Source organism: Labeo rohita, chromosome 16, assembly GCF_022985175.1.
Source record: "Labeo rohita strain BAU-BD-2019 chromosome 16, IGBB_LRoh.1.0, whole genome shotgun sequence".
Taxonomy (NCBI): domain Eukaryota; kingdom Metazoa; phylum Chordata; class Actinopteri; order Cypriniformes; family Cyprinidae; genus Labeo; species Labeo rohita.
Window position 1 is genome coordinate 37,307,161 of NC_066884.1, and position 14,815 is coordinate 37,321,975.

Consider the following 14,815-nt stretch of genomic DNA (forward strand, 5'->3'; position numbering starts at 1 on the left):
GAGTGTGTATAAATACTGTATTGTTCTGATAGAGCTGATCATATTCATTTGAACACGCCGCAGGCTGTAGTATCACTGTAATTCTCAACTTTGAATTGCAAATAACATCATAACTTTGAATAACAAATAGAAGTCCGGAGGCTCAGTTTCTCCGTGTGTACATTGAATAAAACGTGCTTCTGAGCTGAAGAACATCAGAAACCCGTAAGCCCGGACGCGGCCTTTTGTAAATATAATGTGCGAGGCTTCGGTTCTCATCTGCTTCCAGCTATTTTTAGCTGTTCAAAACACCTTTGCTGCTTGATATTGCAAATGGGATGTGTCTAACCATATTATTTTAAGGTAATATCTTAATATGAGACAACACAGTGATTATGCACATTGTTATTCTTCTCGCTATTTCCCTATAGCAGCTAATGAACTGGAAGCCTCACACATTTACAGAAAACGGCTTACTTACGCTTTGAAAAATAAGGTGGATAGGAGAGCTCCCATCAGAAACGTATACAGTATCTTCACTCATGAAAATGCCATAATGGAAAGTTCCAGACGGCTGATGTAAACAGCACATACAGCATGCTGGAGGGCTGAACGTGAGACCGGTGTGCCGTCTTACTCTAGATTACTGTAGGATGTTTGAGAATGAGTGTGTTTTCTTTAGGGAGCAGCAGGGCATGAAGAGAACGTGTGCAGCGACTGGCCTTCAGGAGCCATAAAGTGGCAGCCGCTGTTCTTTGGACTTGATTTATGGTCTTTTATGGAGCATAGGGATGCTTCTGCTTGAGTTTGGCTGTTATTCTTAGTCCCTTTCTCGTAAATGAGGTTTCTTTTAATAATGCTTCTCCACATGCATTTCCAGTGGAGGCCTGTTTCTGCCACCGAATAAAAAAGGCACTGCAGACGCACAATTCTGAGATGTAAACTCAGAAAAAAAAAGTTAGAATTTCAAGATATAAACTTACTGTAGAAATTCAAGATGTAAAATCACACTTTTGTGATTTTTTTCTTCCGATTCTGAGTTTGTTTTGGAATTGTGAGTTTATACCTTGCATTTCTAAAACCAGTCAGAAATTATGAGATATAAACTGAGAATTGTAAGGAAAAATCTAAATTGTGAGATCAAAAATTCACAATTACCTATTTTTTTTATACCATGGCAGAATTATGGAAAGTTTAGTGGCCTCGGTGTTAATTAGGTTGTTTATCTGGTCTATTACAAAGTCATTAGTGACTATGAATCAGATAATTATAATAATAAACTTTGCACAGTAAAATAAGTTTCATAGTTTATTTATATAGAAGACAGTAGCGTCATTATTCAGCCTTAAGCTGCTCAAAATTTGAGTTAGTTCAAATAAATAAAACAAATACTTTATTAACAAATGAAAAAAACAACTATTGGTTAATAAAAACTATATAAACGTGTGTGTGTGTATAAAAATAAAAGACACAACACAATTACTAAAACTTTACTGAAAATTAGAATGTAAAAAAATAATAATAATAATAATAATTTCAATCTATTCATAAACTATAGAAGTATGTTTCTTACAAGGCTTTTTATACAATTTCTTAAATATGAACATTTTGAATTTTACGAAGTTGCATGACATTTCTGTTCAGATAATTATAATAATAAACTTTGTACAGTAAAATATGTGTTATAATCATATTTGTATAGAAGAAATTTGTGTCGTTATTCAGCCCAAATCTGCTTGATAACAAATTATTTAGTAGTTCAAGTTATAAAATAAATAAATAAATAAATAAAATAATTACTTTATTCCAACAAACTGTCAAGGAAACATTTTTTCATTCATTTTGACTTGATGTATTAAAATAACTAATAATAATAAATTATATATATATATATATACACACACACATTTATTAAAACTTCACTGAAAATTAGAATGAAAACAGAAAACTAATTCAAACTATTAATAAACTATTAAAGTATGTTCCTTACAAGGCCTCTTGGACAATTTCTTAAACTGAAAAATGTGAATTTTACAAAGTTGCATGACATTTTTGTTAGTCTTTTAAGTTTATTTAAATGTCTATTGTTCAGCGACAGTTAAATGACCCAGGGCGGCTTTGCCATTGGATAATGGAGGCCATATAGTTTCATTACTGCCTGTGACTGAAGGTCATGGGAAGCGTGGGAAATCGTTAGCCGTCTTTAAGAATGACTGCAGGAGACGCCGGCCATGTCTCAGGATATTTCGCACTACAGCAGTTTCAGTGATGGAAATATTTACCGATGCAGTTACAAAGAAAGACTGGAGTCGCTGTACAGTCAGATGTGTTGTGTTGGTGAGTTTGATACGGCGTGGCACAAACACGCCTCTCTCGTTCACTCCCGCTCCACACTGGTGGATTTTCGCTTAATCCCGCCACTGTTATTGAGTTTTATTCACATCACTGACTCTTACGTAATGTCTGTCTAGTTTATTCGTCTCAGTCCTGCAAGTGAAATTATAAATCACTTAAATCACTTGCCAGTTTGTTATGCAATATGATACTGTGATATGTGCTTTCACTTCACATGGCTCTACTGCAGTACATGCTGAATAACATGCACTTATATACCAACAGGGAGTTAGCATGATCTAAAACTATGTTATTTTAATTCTTGCATAATTACCCTACGTTTTCATGACCTAATTAATAGCTAAAAAATAAAAATAACTCAAATTTTGAATAATTTTATTTATTTTTATTTTTGGCAACTTTATTGAAGGGGAAAGTCATGTTCAGAATATTATTCTATTCTTACTGCACAATTTATCCTAAGCACAGACTGCAGAATTTAAATGCAAATAAAATGCAAACTAACTTATTTCTAAAATTACTATACACCATTCACATGCAATTTGGTAAGGTATTAAAAAAAGTGAAAGTGGTCCTCTGCATTTACCCATCACGAGTGCACACACACAGCAGTGAGAAGTAAACGCACACACACACTGTGAACACACACCCGGAGCAGCGGGCAGCCATTGCTCCAGCGCCCGGGGAGCAATTGTGGGTTCAGTCCCTTGCTCAAAGGCACTTCAGTCATGGTATTGAAGGTGGAAAGAATGCTGTTCATTCACAATCCCCACCTTCAATTTCACCTTTAGGTTACAAACCTAAGACTCTCTAACCATTGGGCCATGACTGCCGCAGTGTTGCTTAAATAAATGTTACTTAAATGTTACTTTAAATATTACTGTTTAAATACATTGTAAACTTACATTTTATTGTGAATATATAGTCATTTTTACTTTCGCTAAACTGTCTTACTTAGCCACGCCCATCCATTCAATTAAGGGATCCATAACCCTGCCCATTAAAGGCACAGCAGCCAATGTGATGACAGTAAAATTAAACATGCAAAATGATTGATTCACAAGCAGTTTCTGCTGGCGGATTAGAAAGAAATGGCAGGTCATTTACTTCAGTTTCACAGTTTTCTGTCATAGTCGCACCATTTTCAGTGAGATCTGTCAGGAAGAATGGTGTTTTATAAAGAAAATGTATGGTAAATGCACACCGTATGCATTTTCCTCTTGTGGAAATTGTGTTTTGTCGCCATCTAGTGTTAAAATGATTATATTTTGATTTAATACTTCATTGCTAAAACTTTGTTTCACTGAAGATGTGATACAGCATAAAACAGGACAAATGCTTCATTAAAATCACACTGTTTTAGTTTTGGATGACATTCAGGTTTTAGTCAGACAAGTGTGGACTGACCCGTTGATATTTCACTCTTATACACAGATAAGCAAATAATGTTGAGTCTTCACATCCTTTTATTTCCTTTATCTTTACTGCAGCTAACACTGAAATGTTTAACTGGAATTATTCTCTTCCTCAACAGGTGTAAAGGTCATAAAGCTGGGGATTTACATAGAATATTCTAGGTGCCGCAATTTTTGATTTGATGTAAGCCGATGGTGTGATTGGAGTGTAATCTAACACTCATCCTTTCTTAAATATATTTTGGTTTCGTGAAGTAATTTACAATAAGTAATGAATCATCCCAGGGCGGCCAGTCCTTCCTCTGAATGACTTGCGTTCAGGCTATAAATACGGACATGAGTAAGACTGTGTTCTTCTCATCTGCTTCCATGGCTACTGTGTGTTTGGACAACTCTTCTCAAATGTCCATTAGATCTGCATCACCAGCATCTCAGATGTAAGCAGTTATTATGTCACTAAGGCAGAAAAAGCAGAAGACGTGTCATAGTTTTCATCTGATCTCATTCAGGTCACTGAGACGCCGTGTGTGCGTCATGTTTATCTTTTAGAGATGATGTTTCCCTCAGCTGTTCAGATACCTCAGCCATTGTAAAGTTGCCTGCCAAGTTTTACGATTACGTCCTAATTACTGGCCAGGAGAGGGAGACAAATTATTTATTGAAGTCAATGTGAAACCCTGAACCGAAGCCATTTTTTCATGATGTGAATGATTGCTGCATGCAACTTGATACTAAATGAGAAAACTACTAAAAACAAGTGTATGCAGTATAGAAATGTAAAAGGCATTCATCGTCAGAAAAGGAAAGACAAAAGAGAGCAAGTTTTTGAATTTTCACCAGTGAATCATACACAGAACAGGATGCATTCAAATTAAAAATAAGGTCATTTTTGGTTGCATGAACCCGGAGATATTTAATCATTTTAACAACAAAAACAATTCAGTTTTAAATATTTTAAATTACGTTATAAAAATATACTAAACATGTGCCTACATTTTATTTTTATATATTTTTTAGTTTTTTTAAATTTTATTATGAAAAATACTAGCAAAACTTTTCTCCCCAAAAATGTCAAAAGTTTGACCTCCTGTAATATCTCACTTTTCACAGTGCAAAAATTCAACCGGCAAGTCATGACCAGGTTAGTTTGCAGATGGGAAACAGGGTTTTTGAAGGACAGCAACCTGAAAAAGTACCTCCTTGTTGTGTTTTATGCTCAAATTTGGCATGACTCAGGATTCGCAACAGCGAGACTGAAACGTGTTAAGCTTTAACAGATTTATCAGATTGACTTCAGTGGAAGAATGAAATTGTTTTAGAGCAAGTTTTAACATGCAGATTTAATGACGAGCAGTCAATGTGCCATAAGAAAGTGAATCTGGTGCCTTTTGATTTCTTGATGACTTTAATATATGAAGAGTTCAGATGCCTCTACTGTAAATCCTTTAAAATGAGCATTTCTTTCTGGCTACTTTGTATAGGTATAGGTTTGTATAGGTATAAGTACTGGTACTTCTGATTGGGCTGAGGCTGGAATTTAGCGAGTTTGAAGTAAAAGTATTTGATGGACGTATACTATGTGTCAGGAGCATTCACTCAGTATTATCTCATTTTTGACTGAGATGGCTTCTAGCTGGTTTTGCATCTGAACTCTTCATATAAATTTAGTATTACTCTTTTAAAGTGCATGTCATCATTTTTTTCAAGAGGCCTGTGAGTGAGTTTGCAAAAGTGTTTGGCAGCTCCCTCTGTTTTCCATGCTGGCTGAGACGAGTGCAGCGGCTCTAATGGGTTATTTTAGATCTCAGCTGCTGCTGTTGACGTTCTGTTGTGAATCTCCAGCTAAACTGAGATTTCCCCAAATCCAGTGCTATCACATCACATTTAGATAAGCACAGAGCCAACACTGCTCAGTATCAATGCTCCTAGCTCTTGGAATTATGAGCGAATGGAAAGCCACTTAATCACGGCTTCCAGTAAAGACGCATCTTGCGGGAGAGAAAGAGCTCAGGTGTCTGTGATGTTCTGGTCGGGAAGGACAGGGTGTGTCTGCAATTCAGGTGGATCAAAGCAGATGTGCACACATTCCTCTCCAGGTGTGACAGACAGACAGACAAACAGACAAATCTCTACACGCTCTCACACGCAAAGAGAGAGACAGATCCACAGAGAAAGTTGGGATTGGGAGGCACTTTCACAGCTAATGCAGTTTGGATACGCCTAACACAGGAATGTGAGGAGTTACCATTCTTATAACATCGGCCTCATTATCTTAGAAGACGACCTTCAGTCTTATCTGTGATGTTCCAGGTTGCTTCTATACACTGTCAACTCTGCCTGTACGGGATGGGAATTTGTTTGTTTAACCACATAAAACGTAGCATATCACTTTTCTAAAGCCTTTAAATGATCAACATGAATAAAACTTTGCTGAATAACCTGTTACACACAATCTGTCGTATGCCTTCTGTCGTCTGTTTGATAGTTCATGCTTTTTATCAAGTAAAATGCTTTTTAGTATAATTGTGCAAATGTTCACCTTTAGCTCGTGCCTCATGTGTCTTCTTGCTGCTATAAAGTAAACATAAGAATAAAATCAGCAAGTCTCAAATATGATCATCAGGCTTTTGAGGAACGTTTACTTGTTCATCTCTCAATCAGCATTGGATTGCATTGCATTTTGATAAGGAAATTAATCATTTAAATATCACAATACCAAGACGTATTATTGCCGATATAGTGTGACAACTTATATTTATGTCATTTCATGCAAATAGTTATAGCTGTATTTCAAATAGTAAAGTTGAGTTTCAGAATTTCATCTTACCTTTTGTTCATATATCAGCTGTTTTTTGATCTTTATCCTCTATTTCATACTATATGAACCATAAAAACCTGTTGTATCAAATATGATATGCATTTTTGAATTTTTTTTTTTTTTTAAGAAAAAAAAAACTGTTCTAACTGTTCATAAAAAAAGAGAAAGAAAAAAGGAAAATCTGCACCTTCTCATTTGACCTCGGATCCAGAGCAGGTTTGTGTGCCTGTGGTTCGTAGAAAGATCTAGGGTGTGTTTATGTGAGGATGAGAGATAAATACTTGATATTGATTCAAAAATCATCATGCTTCACCTTGCGTGTGTGGAGGATCGGTGAATGATTGGTCTTGTGTAGACTTGACTGTTGGAATAAAGCCTGGTCCATATTGCAGCTCTGGCTGAGAACCAAGCACACTTTTTTATTTTTTTTAGATGTCACTTAAGGGCAAGTTCATCTAAATATATGGGTGTGCTCAAGGATATCACGTTGTGGATATCACGTGTCTCAAACAAAGCTCTTGAATATCTTCAAAGGCTGTATTTGTATAACGCCATGTATCTTGTGAATCTCAGAAGTGCTCATTGTTAATCAGCCAGCTCATGTCATTTTAGCGTGCATTAAGTATCAGCTGGTCTGTGAATGATGTTATGCTGCATGGAAACTGCTGGTAATCCTGTGGGCTTTATTGCTAAAAACACATTAAAAGAGCATCACATATTTGTAAATGTGTCCTTGCTATCAGCAGAGTTACTCCTTTGTGGTTTAAATTAGATAATTAACCCATTATAATTGATTTAATACTCTAATAATTATATATGTGAATGGGAAAATACATCTATAATAAATTATTTAATTCGAAGATAATACACTTCATAAACAGAAAGAGCAGTGCAATTAAATAAGTCTGATCAAAGCTAATATGAGGTTACATACTTGTGTTAGTAAAGGTAGTCAGTCAATATTATTAGGTAATATTATGAAACACTATTGCAATTTAAAATTGCTGGTTTCTATGTGAATATGTTGTAAAATGTGATTTTTCAGCATCATTGCTCACGTCACGTGGTCCTTCAGAAATCATTCTAATACGCTGATTCGCTGCTCAAGAAACATTTCTGATTATTATCAATGTTGAAAACACTTGTGCTGCCCAGTATTTTTGTTAAATTATGTTTCAGGATTCTTTGATAAATAGAAATTTCAATTTAAAATAGAAATCCTTTCCAACATTGTCTTTACTTTCTCTTCTGATCAGTTTAATACATCTCAAAACATACATGCATAAATACATAAATACATGCATGAATAACTATGTAATTTTGACTTAATAAGGTTACATAACTTGAAATCATAGACTGAAAAAATGTAAATCGTAGAGGAAAAAACTGTTGTAAATGCTTTTATAGGTGTTGGTAGTTTTTGTGCCACACCTTAATACCTTCTCAGACATTTAGACAGATATAAAAGGAAGGCGCCAGCTTCCATATCCGCTGAGGAATATGTCAGATATTATAAAAAATTAACACTCCTGCAAACACTGTCAAGTTCGGGCTGTTATAGTTAACGGCGAGCCTCAACAGGTTGTCAGATGAGCAGCTTCTTAAAGTTTACGGTGCGGGTCTGTTCAGGTGTGTGTGAACGCCCCATCCTCAACTTTATCTTCTAAGCTACACTCTTTAAAATAAAGGTTCTTTATTGTGAAGAACCCTGAACATCTATGGAATCTTTCAAATGCAGAAAAGGTTCTTCATAGTCAAAAAAGTTTTTTTTTAGAATTTTAAATTATTCTTCAAAATTATTCTTTTAGGAAATGGTTCTTTGGGGAACAGAAAATGGTTCTTCTATGGCATCACTACAAAAACACTCTTGGAACCTTTATTTTTAACAGTGTGTAAGTTTATGTCTTTATGACATGAGCAGAGCTGCATCTGTACGTCTTCCTATAATAAAAGAAATTTAACGTATGAGCAGTTTTCACTGAAATTTTCAAGCGGATAGACTGAAATAGTATTTTCTGTTGTTTGCAACTTCAAACATTTCTTCACACGCTTTAGTGATGGAAGATGGTGCACATGCAGGATCAGCTTGATCACATCAACACACAGTCGTGCAAACAAGAAAGCGAAATGATTCTTATAAAACGTTTTCTTTGTATTTCTGGCTGTTGATTTTGCAGCCTCTGGTTATGTATTTTACTGGGGTTGGTTTGGACTCTGTTAATCTCCAGCGTGTGTAGACCTGAGTGGCCCATCCCAAAACCTCGCCCTATCTTATTGGCAGCACAGACTCTCAGTTAGTCATACTTGCCCAACCACTCAGGTATGTTACGGTGGTTAATCATTAAAGAGGTGTGCGTGTGTGTGCGTGTGTGTGTGTGTGTGTGTGTGTGTGTGTGTGTGTGTGTGTGTGTGTGCGTGGTGTAATATCAACTGGCATGAGTAGTTTTAGAGTGTGATTGTGTAATCCTTTTCCTGTAATGACTCTTTCCACACTCTCCTTTAGCGCTCCGTTTTGTGTGGTTACACAACTCGCCACTCTCCTCTTCCTGTTGCGTTATTCTTCAGAGACTGTGATGATTTAGTGTGTATGTTTGTAGAGGGTGTGGGTTTCTAGATGAGGCATGCTGGCGGACACACCTTCCCACTCACTTTCCCTGATTCCACCCCTTCTTCCTGCCTCTGCTCCACCAACATGACAATTTAGCGCTGAGGCGGGGCCAAGCGTATCCCGCAATGCCCTCCAACCACCATGTCTCGCTAGAATCAGAACGACACAAGAACAGGCCCACGACCTGTAGTTAGTGGCATCATTTACAAAAGCTAGAAAATGGACAGCAGGGATTAAACAGAAAGAAAGCAGAACGGAGAGTCTTAACGGGAACATCGCAGCAGCATTCGATTTGAAGATAAGGAGCTTGTGAAGAACTGTGGTTTGTGACTTTGTATTAGCGTGACGTAAAGGAGATGAGTTCTCAACAGAAACGGAGGGAATATTCGACCGACAGCCTGGAGAGGGAGAGGGACAGGATCCCTTCAGATGACTTGTACTATCAGGGAATGCTGAAAGCCTTGGAAGGCAGAAAAGGTACTTAGGAAAGCTTTCTAAAACACCTCCTCGTGCTCTTTAGTTCACAGACGTATGGTTTCCTAATCAGTATTTTTGTCATGGTTTCTAGTAAAGGTATTGAATCATTCTTCGGTAACACTTTATTTCAATTAGACATTCCACATACTATAAGTGACTTTGCAAGTACATGCCAACTTGTTCCACTAACCTAACCTAATAGTCTGTTATTACTCATGGTAGTTGGCATGTAGTTGCAAAGTTACTTAAAGTGAGTAGAATGTCTAAGGTGGACTATAGAATTAAGGTGAGACCCATTCATAAAACAAGATCAATTTAATTGAGAAGTGAAACTGTGTCAGATTAAGATTTAAGCATAAATGGGGTAAGAAAAACAATTTAAGAATTAATTTAGTTTCATAGATAGAAAAACCTTATGCACATTATTTTTTTAAAATAAATGTATCTTATTTTACTGGAAAACATGCATCATTATTATTATTATTATTATTATTATATATTTTTTATTTTTTTATTTATTTATTTATTTATTTTGTGATGTATATGGCTCTGCCTTCTTCAATGCCAGTGTAGGATCTAGGAAATCTAGGATTTTTTTATTTTTTTATTTTTTTTGTAGAATTTTTTATCTTGATATATTAATACTTGTTTGTGATTCTTGCATTAAAGACAACAGCCATGAGAAAATATATTTTTCCACTTTTCTTGAGTAAACAGGATCATAATAGAAAATATGATATCATTTTTTACATAATGAGATCTGATGTTAGAAGATCTTATTATATTAAAAACAGCATTTAAGTCCTAAAGTTTTTTAGTAAAGCAATAAACAATTCACTACCCTTATAATGTTTGCAAACTGTCTTTGCTTTGCCCAGGTGCCTATAGTTCACACTATAAACAGTCTCATACAGAAGCTGTCTCACCTGACCAAGGCTGTTGCCTCAATATTTAAATAGATGACATGTATTTGCCAGTGTAAAGATGCGTTAAGTGGGACTGAGACGACATTCGCTGTTGTCCTGTCATCACAGTCCTGCACCTGATTGGCTCGTTCAGTAAGTCATCAGCAAACAGTGGAGAGCAAACAGAGAAAGTGCGTTTGACACTATATATCACTGCATAAAATAACACTAGATAAAATTAAATTTTATAGACAAAAAAGATGTTTCTTACATGCCTCACACACCCTAGAAGGCAGGAGCTGTGCGCTGAATCACGAGGGCGTTGGTTTAAACATTAGCGCTGTAACTTTATACATTTGAGAGGATAGAGGATAGTGAATGGCGGTCAAAGAACAAAGGTCTGCTGACGACCCCCGTAAAGGTGCTCATAATTGTCAACATCATGACCTACAGCAGGACTCTTCTAACATTAAAGGGAAGTCTTACGTTGATGACTGAGGTCAAGGTTTACTGCCTCCACCCATGATAGTCACCATGGTAATGATATTTCATAATATGTTCGTCACACTCCACCCATCAGAAGCAGAAGTCCTGCAGGCGAGTCTGTGTGGTCTGAATCAGCTTTTCCCTCAACACAATAATCACTGGGCGTTTTAAAGGACTCTTGCTGTTGCTTAGCAAACAGTTTCAATTGTATGTCATATTGTGCATTAAAATATCCTGTTTAAGTTGACAAAATTGTCCCAAGTACTGAATGGAGAACATGTGATTCCACAGAAGCATAAAGTAATTGAAATGAGGTGGAGAGCCACTCCAGTTTGGCATTTTTCCAGGACTGCTTAATACTTGATTCCTATAGTTTCTTTAAAGTTTCTCAGTCATTGCTGCAAAAAGGCAGTGTCAAAGCATGATCCATCATCACCATCCTTCAAATTAGGGATGGTAAAGTGATGTCTTGTGCTATTGGTTCAGATTTGGTTTCATGTTCTTCCCAATCCTACTTGCAATTAGACAAACTCAAGATGAGATATGATTTGAGTTTACAGCAGTTTTCTTCTTGTGTTCGCTCCCTGGAAGAGGTGAATCTCTATCATAAAGTCTTATTTTTCTACACAAATATCTCATTTTTTCACTGTTACTTTAGGGTACTTTGAACACTCACTTCACAATTTACAATATATTAAAGTGACCTACTATATACTAACATTAGGGCGGCCGTACGCGGTGCGAATTCGGACAGTCGGAAGACCGTATGGCCACGCACACGTCACGAGTGACTTTGTTTACGGACGCAGTGGTACACGGCACGATTTTAAAACCTGCCGATTTCCGAGGCAATCACATTCACGAAGTTCCGCGCCAAAAACATGGACTCTGAGGAAGAGATCCTTTTCTTTGTGGCAGCAATGGCTTGCGAAAAAACAAAAAAGAAAAGAAAACGAAGGGCATGGCAAAGAGTTTGGCTTTCTTTTCTTAATCGTCGTCGTGGAAGATATTGTAAATTACACAATCATTGCGTGTCATGCAAGTTTCTGCAATTTGTGACGTTGTTTTTATACATGTTAAAATGCTGGATAGTTTAGGTATTATTGTATACATACTGCAACTTACATGTTGTATTGTTGTGGAAGAACAGTAATGCAGAATCATAAAACTGCCTTCAGGACTTTTGCTATATGGTTTTCTGATTGGTCATTTCCAGTTTGCTCAACAAATCGGCTCGTTCAACAGCACACACGTCACGCTTTCAATCCGACAGCTCCCGAAGTTTTTTGACATGTTTAAAAATGATCGTAAGGTCGGGAAGTGCTCGTAAGGCACTCTGCTCGTCTCGTAATTTCTCACACACCATACGAGCCCCGACCATACGAGAAGAGACGATTTCCTCCGATAACAAAAAAAAATCACATGCGAGCTCGTACGACCTCAAAAATCGCACCGTGTACGCCCGCCTTTGAATACCTGCAAGATTATGGATTTCTTTGTAACTAAATGCTATTCTGGAAAATTTCCACATTTTCTGCTAATGAGCTGGTATGGTTTGGTTTAGGAGTAAAGGTAAGGGTTGTAAGGGTTACAGTAGTTAGTTTTTGTAAAAGGGTTGGGTTACAGTTATAGATAAACTTAACAGTGTAACTACACACGTTAATTAAGTACAAGTACAAGTAACATGCATGTATCAAATGGTTAACAGTAGTATAGCTAAGGTCAATGAACTTTAACCGTAAATGTGAGCATGCTGCTTCAAATTACAGCTTTATCCTGAACAACACAGAGCTTTGCTAGTTCTCTAGTAATGATGACAGATGCAAGTGGTGGTAATTAGTATGAGGCAGCAGTATGGATGGTGTTCTCTTGTGTTTGACGCTGATGAAGGAACATGATTCTGCAGGCTGTAGGTGTGTCTGGTGTTCGGTTAGTCATGAGTGATGCACACTTAGTATTAAAGCTTTTCTGCCTTCACGGTGAATTTTCCCAGCCTGAGGCATCCAAATTTTCTTCCCTCCAAACCTGCACTCCGTCTTTACTTAACAATGGAGCTGTCTAGACATCTCCTGCAGTCATTACGCTTCAGCTTTACCAGGAGATCGGCTTTCGCACATGGGTGTGCCTCAAGGGTGCTGCTGGGGTTTAATAGCTGGGTAGGAAATGCATTTCAAATGCATTCATTTGTTGCACTTCTGTGTTCACTTGCAGTTTAGCAGTTTCTGTATTAAACAGCCAGGTTTGAAACAAACTCACACTAGTGGTTGCATGAGTATTGTTTTGGGCAGAGTGTAGCATTCAGAAGCATCACAGAGACGGTGTTGGCTTTTCAGTGCATTGAAACTGTGAATTGCTTATTTATAAGAATTTGAAAGTTCAAAATACTATTTTAATAATTAACAGTATTTTAACATTAAAAATGATGCATTTAAATTCCTTCATACCCAGACATTTACTCTGAATTCTGCTGAAGAGTTACATTTTTTTTTCTTTATCTTTTGCAGATGAACGGGACAGAGTGCAAAAGAAGACTTTCACAAAATGGGTGAACAAACACTTAATAAAGGTACCTTTATGTTAATTATTTACTACATTTTTTTTTAGGTAAAATGACCAGTTCTTGAGCCTGCTTGATCCCCATCCATTCCTGTTCAAACTTCCATGCTACTTTTGTATTTGATTACAGCAGAATATGTAATAATTTTGTTAGAAATGTGTTGTTATGAAAGCTAATAATAGCCTAACTAATGTACAGTAAAAACTGAAACAGTTTCAAACTAATTGAAGACGAATAAACAGCTTGTGATAACATTAGAACAAACAATAGAAGTGCAATGAACAGTAGAAAATAAATAGTTGCACACTGTGTGATAGGTGGTTTTCTGTAGTCAAGCGTTGGGTGTGTGCACAGAAAACAGTTTAAGAAAGGCTTCAAAACACGTCAGCTTTTATTACAGTGCAGCACTGTGATGTCATGTGAGCATAACCACAACAGAGAGATAATTCTCCTTGTTAAATTTCTACCAAGTTATCATGTCTCCCTGTATATTGCTCACACATACCACTACTATTAGTTACCAGTTCAATTTTTAACCACTATGTCACAACACCCAGTTTAGAAACTAGTGTACTCATCTTAAAGTCTCTTCCATTTGTGGAGACATAACAGCTGTTGGGCCGAACACGATTTCTGTTTGTATCAGCCGTGGGATTCTTTTAGTTAATATCTAGGGCAGATATTCGTAGAGAAGCAGATCATATCCTGTCCGCACAAGTGATAAATCTCCACACAGCTCATTAATCATCATCTAGTCTGAAATGTGTAGTATTTAAGCAGAAAGGGGTGTGTTGAGAATCCAAACAAAAGATAATGACAGCGTAACGCTGGACAAGACTGGAAGTTATTAGCACTTGTACAAATCAATCAAGCCTGTTCATTGACCGTAGACTGTAGGCAAAACAAGAGACTCCTTCAGAACAAAAGAGTTGATATAAAACAAACCTGCATGTGAAGAACATCTGGATTCATTTTGCAGCACGCACATCATATTCGAGAACACTTGTCAGTCCAGCCAACAGTAGCACATGTGCTGCAGATGTTTGGCTGAGTTTGTCTGCTCATCTTAACCCTACAGCAGCATTAGATAACATAGAGATCGGTCTTATTTAAAGCCTTTATCTGTGATTAAACACAGTTCATATGAGACTGTATTCTCCCAAAGTGGCCAGGTAAATTTATGTTTCACTGGCTGAATTTTCTTCTGAATTAAAA

The 14,815-nt window shown here is 36.7% G+C and overlaps 1 protein-coding gene and 1 long non-coding RNA gene across 4 annotated transcripts in view; one reads left to right on the top strand and one right to left on the bottom strand.

Annotated features, from left to right (window-relative positions):
- plecb (plectin b) overlaps positions 1-14,815 on the top strand; it is a 73,446-nt gene that overhangs the window by 15,240 nt on the left and 43,391 nt on the right. For both annotated transcript variants that reach the window (XM_051131927.1, XM_051131925.1), the window contains exon 2: positions 13,548-13,609. In XM_051131927.1, the coding sequence (XP_050987884.1) occupies positions 13,548-13,609 (62 nt within the window). The remainder of the gene's footprint in view (positions 1-13,547; positions 13,610-14,815) is intronic.
- LOC127178799 (uncharacterized) lies at positions 3,596-6,840 on the bottom strand. Of its 2 annotated transcripts, XR_007829437.1 has the most exons (4): positions 6,755-6,840; positions 6,577-6,644; positions 5,995-6,320; positions 3,596-4,205 (listed from the first exon to the last, which is right to left on the bottom strand). It is a non-coding gene; the product is annotated as an uncharacterized LOC127178799 (long non-coding RNA). The 2 variants fall into 2 exon arrangements; XR_007829436.1 differs by lacking the exon at positions 3,596-4,205 and having other exon boundaries at positions 4,809-6,320.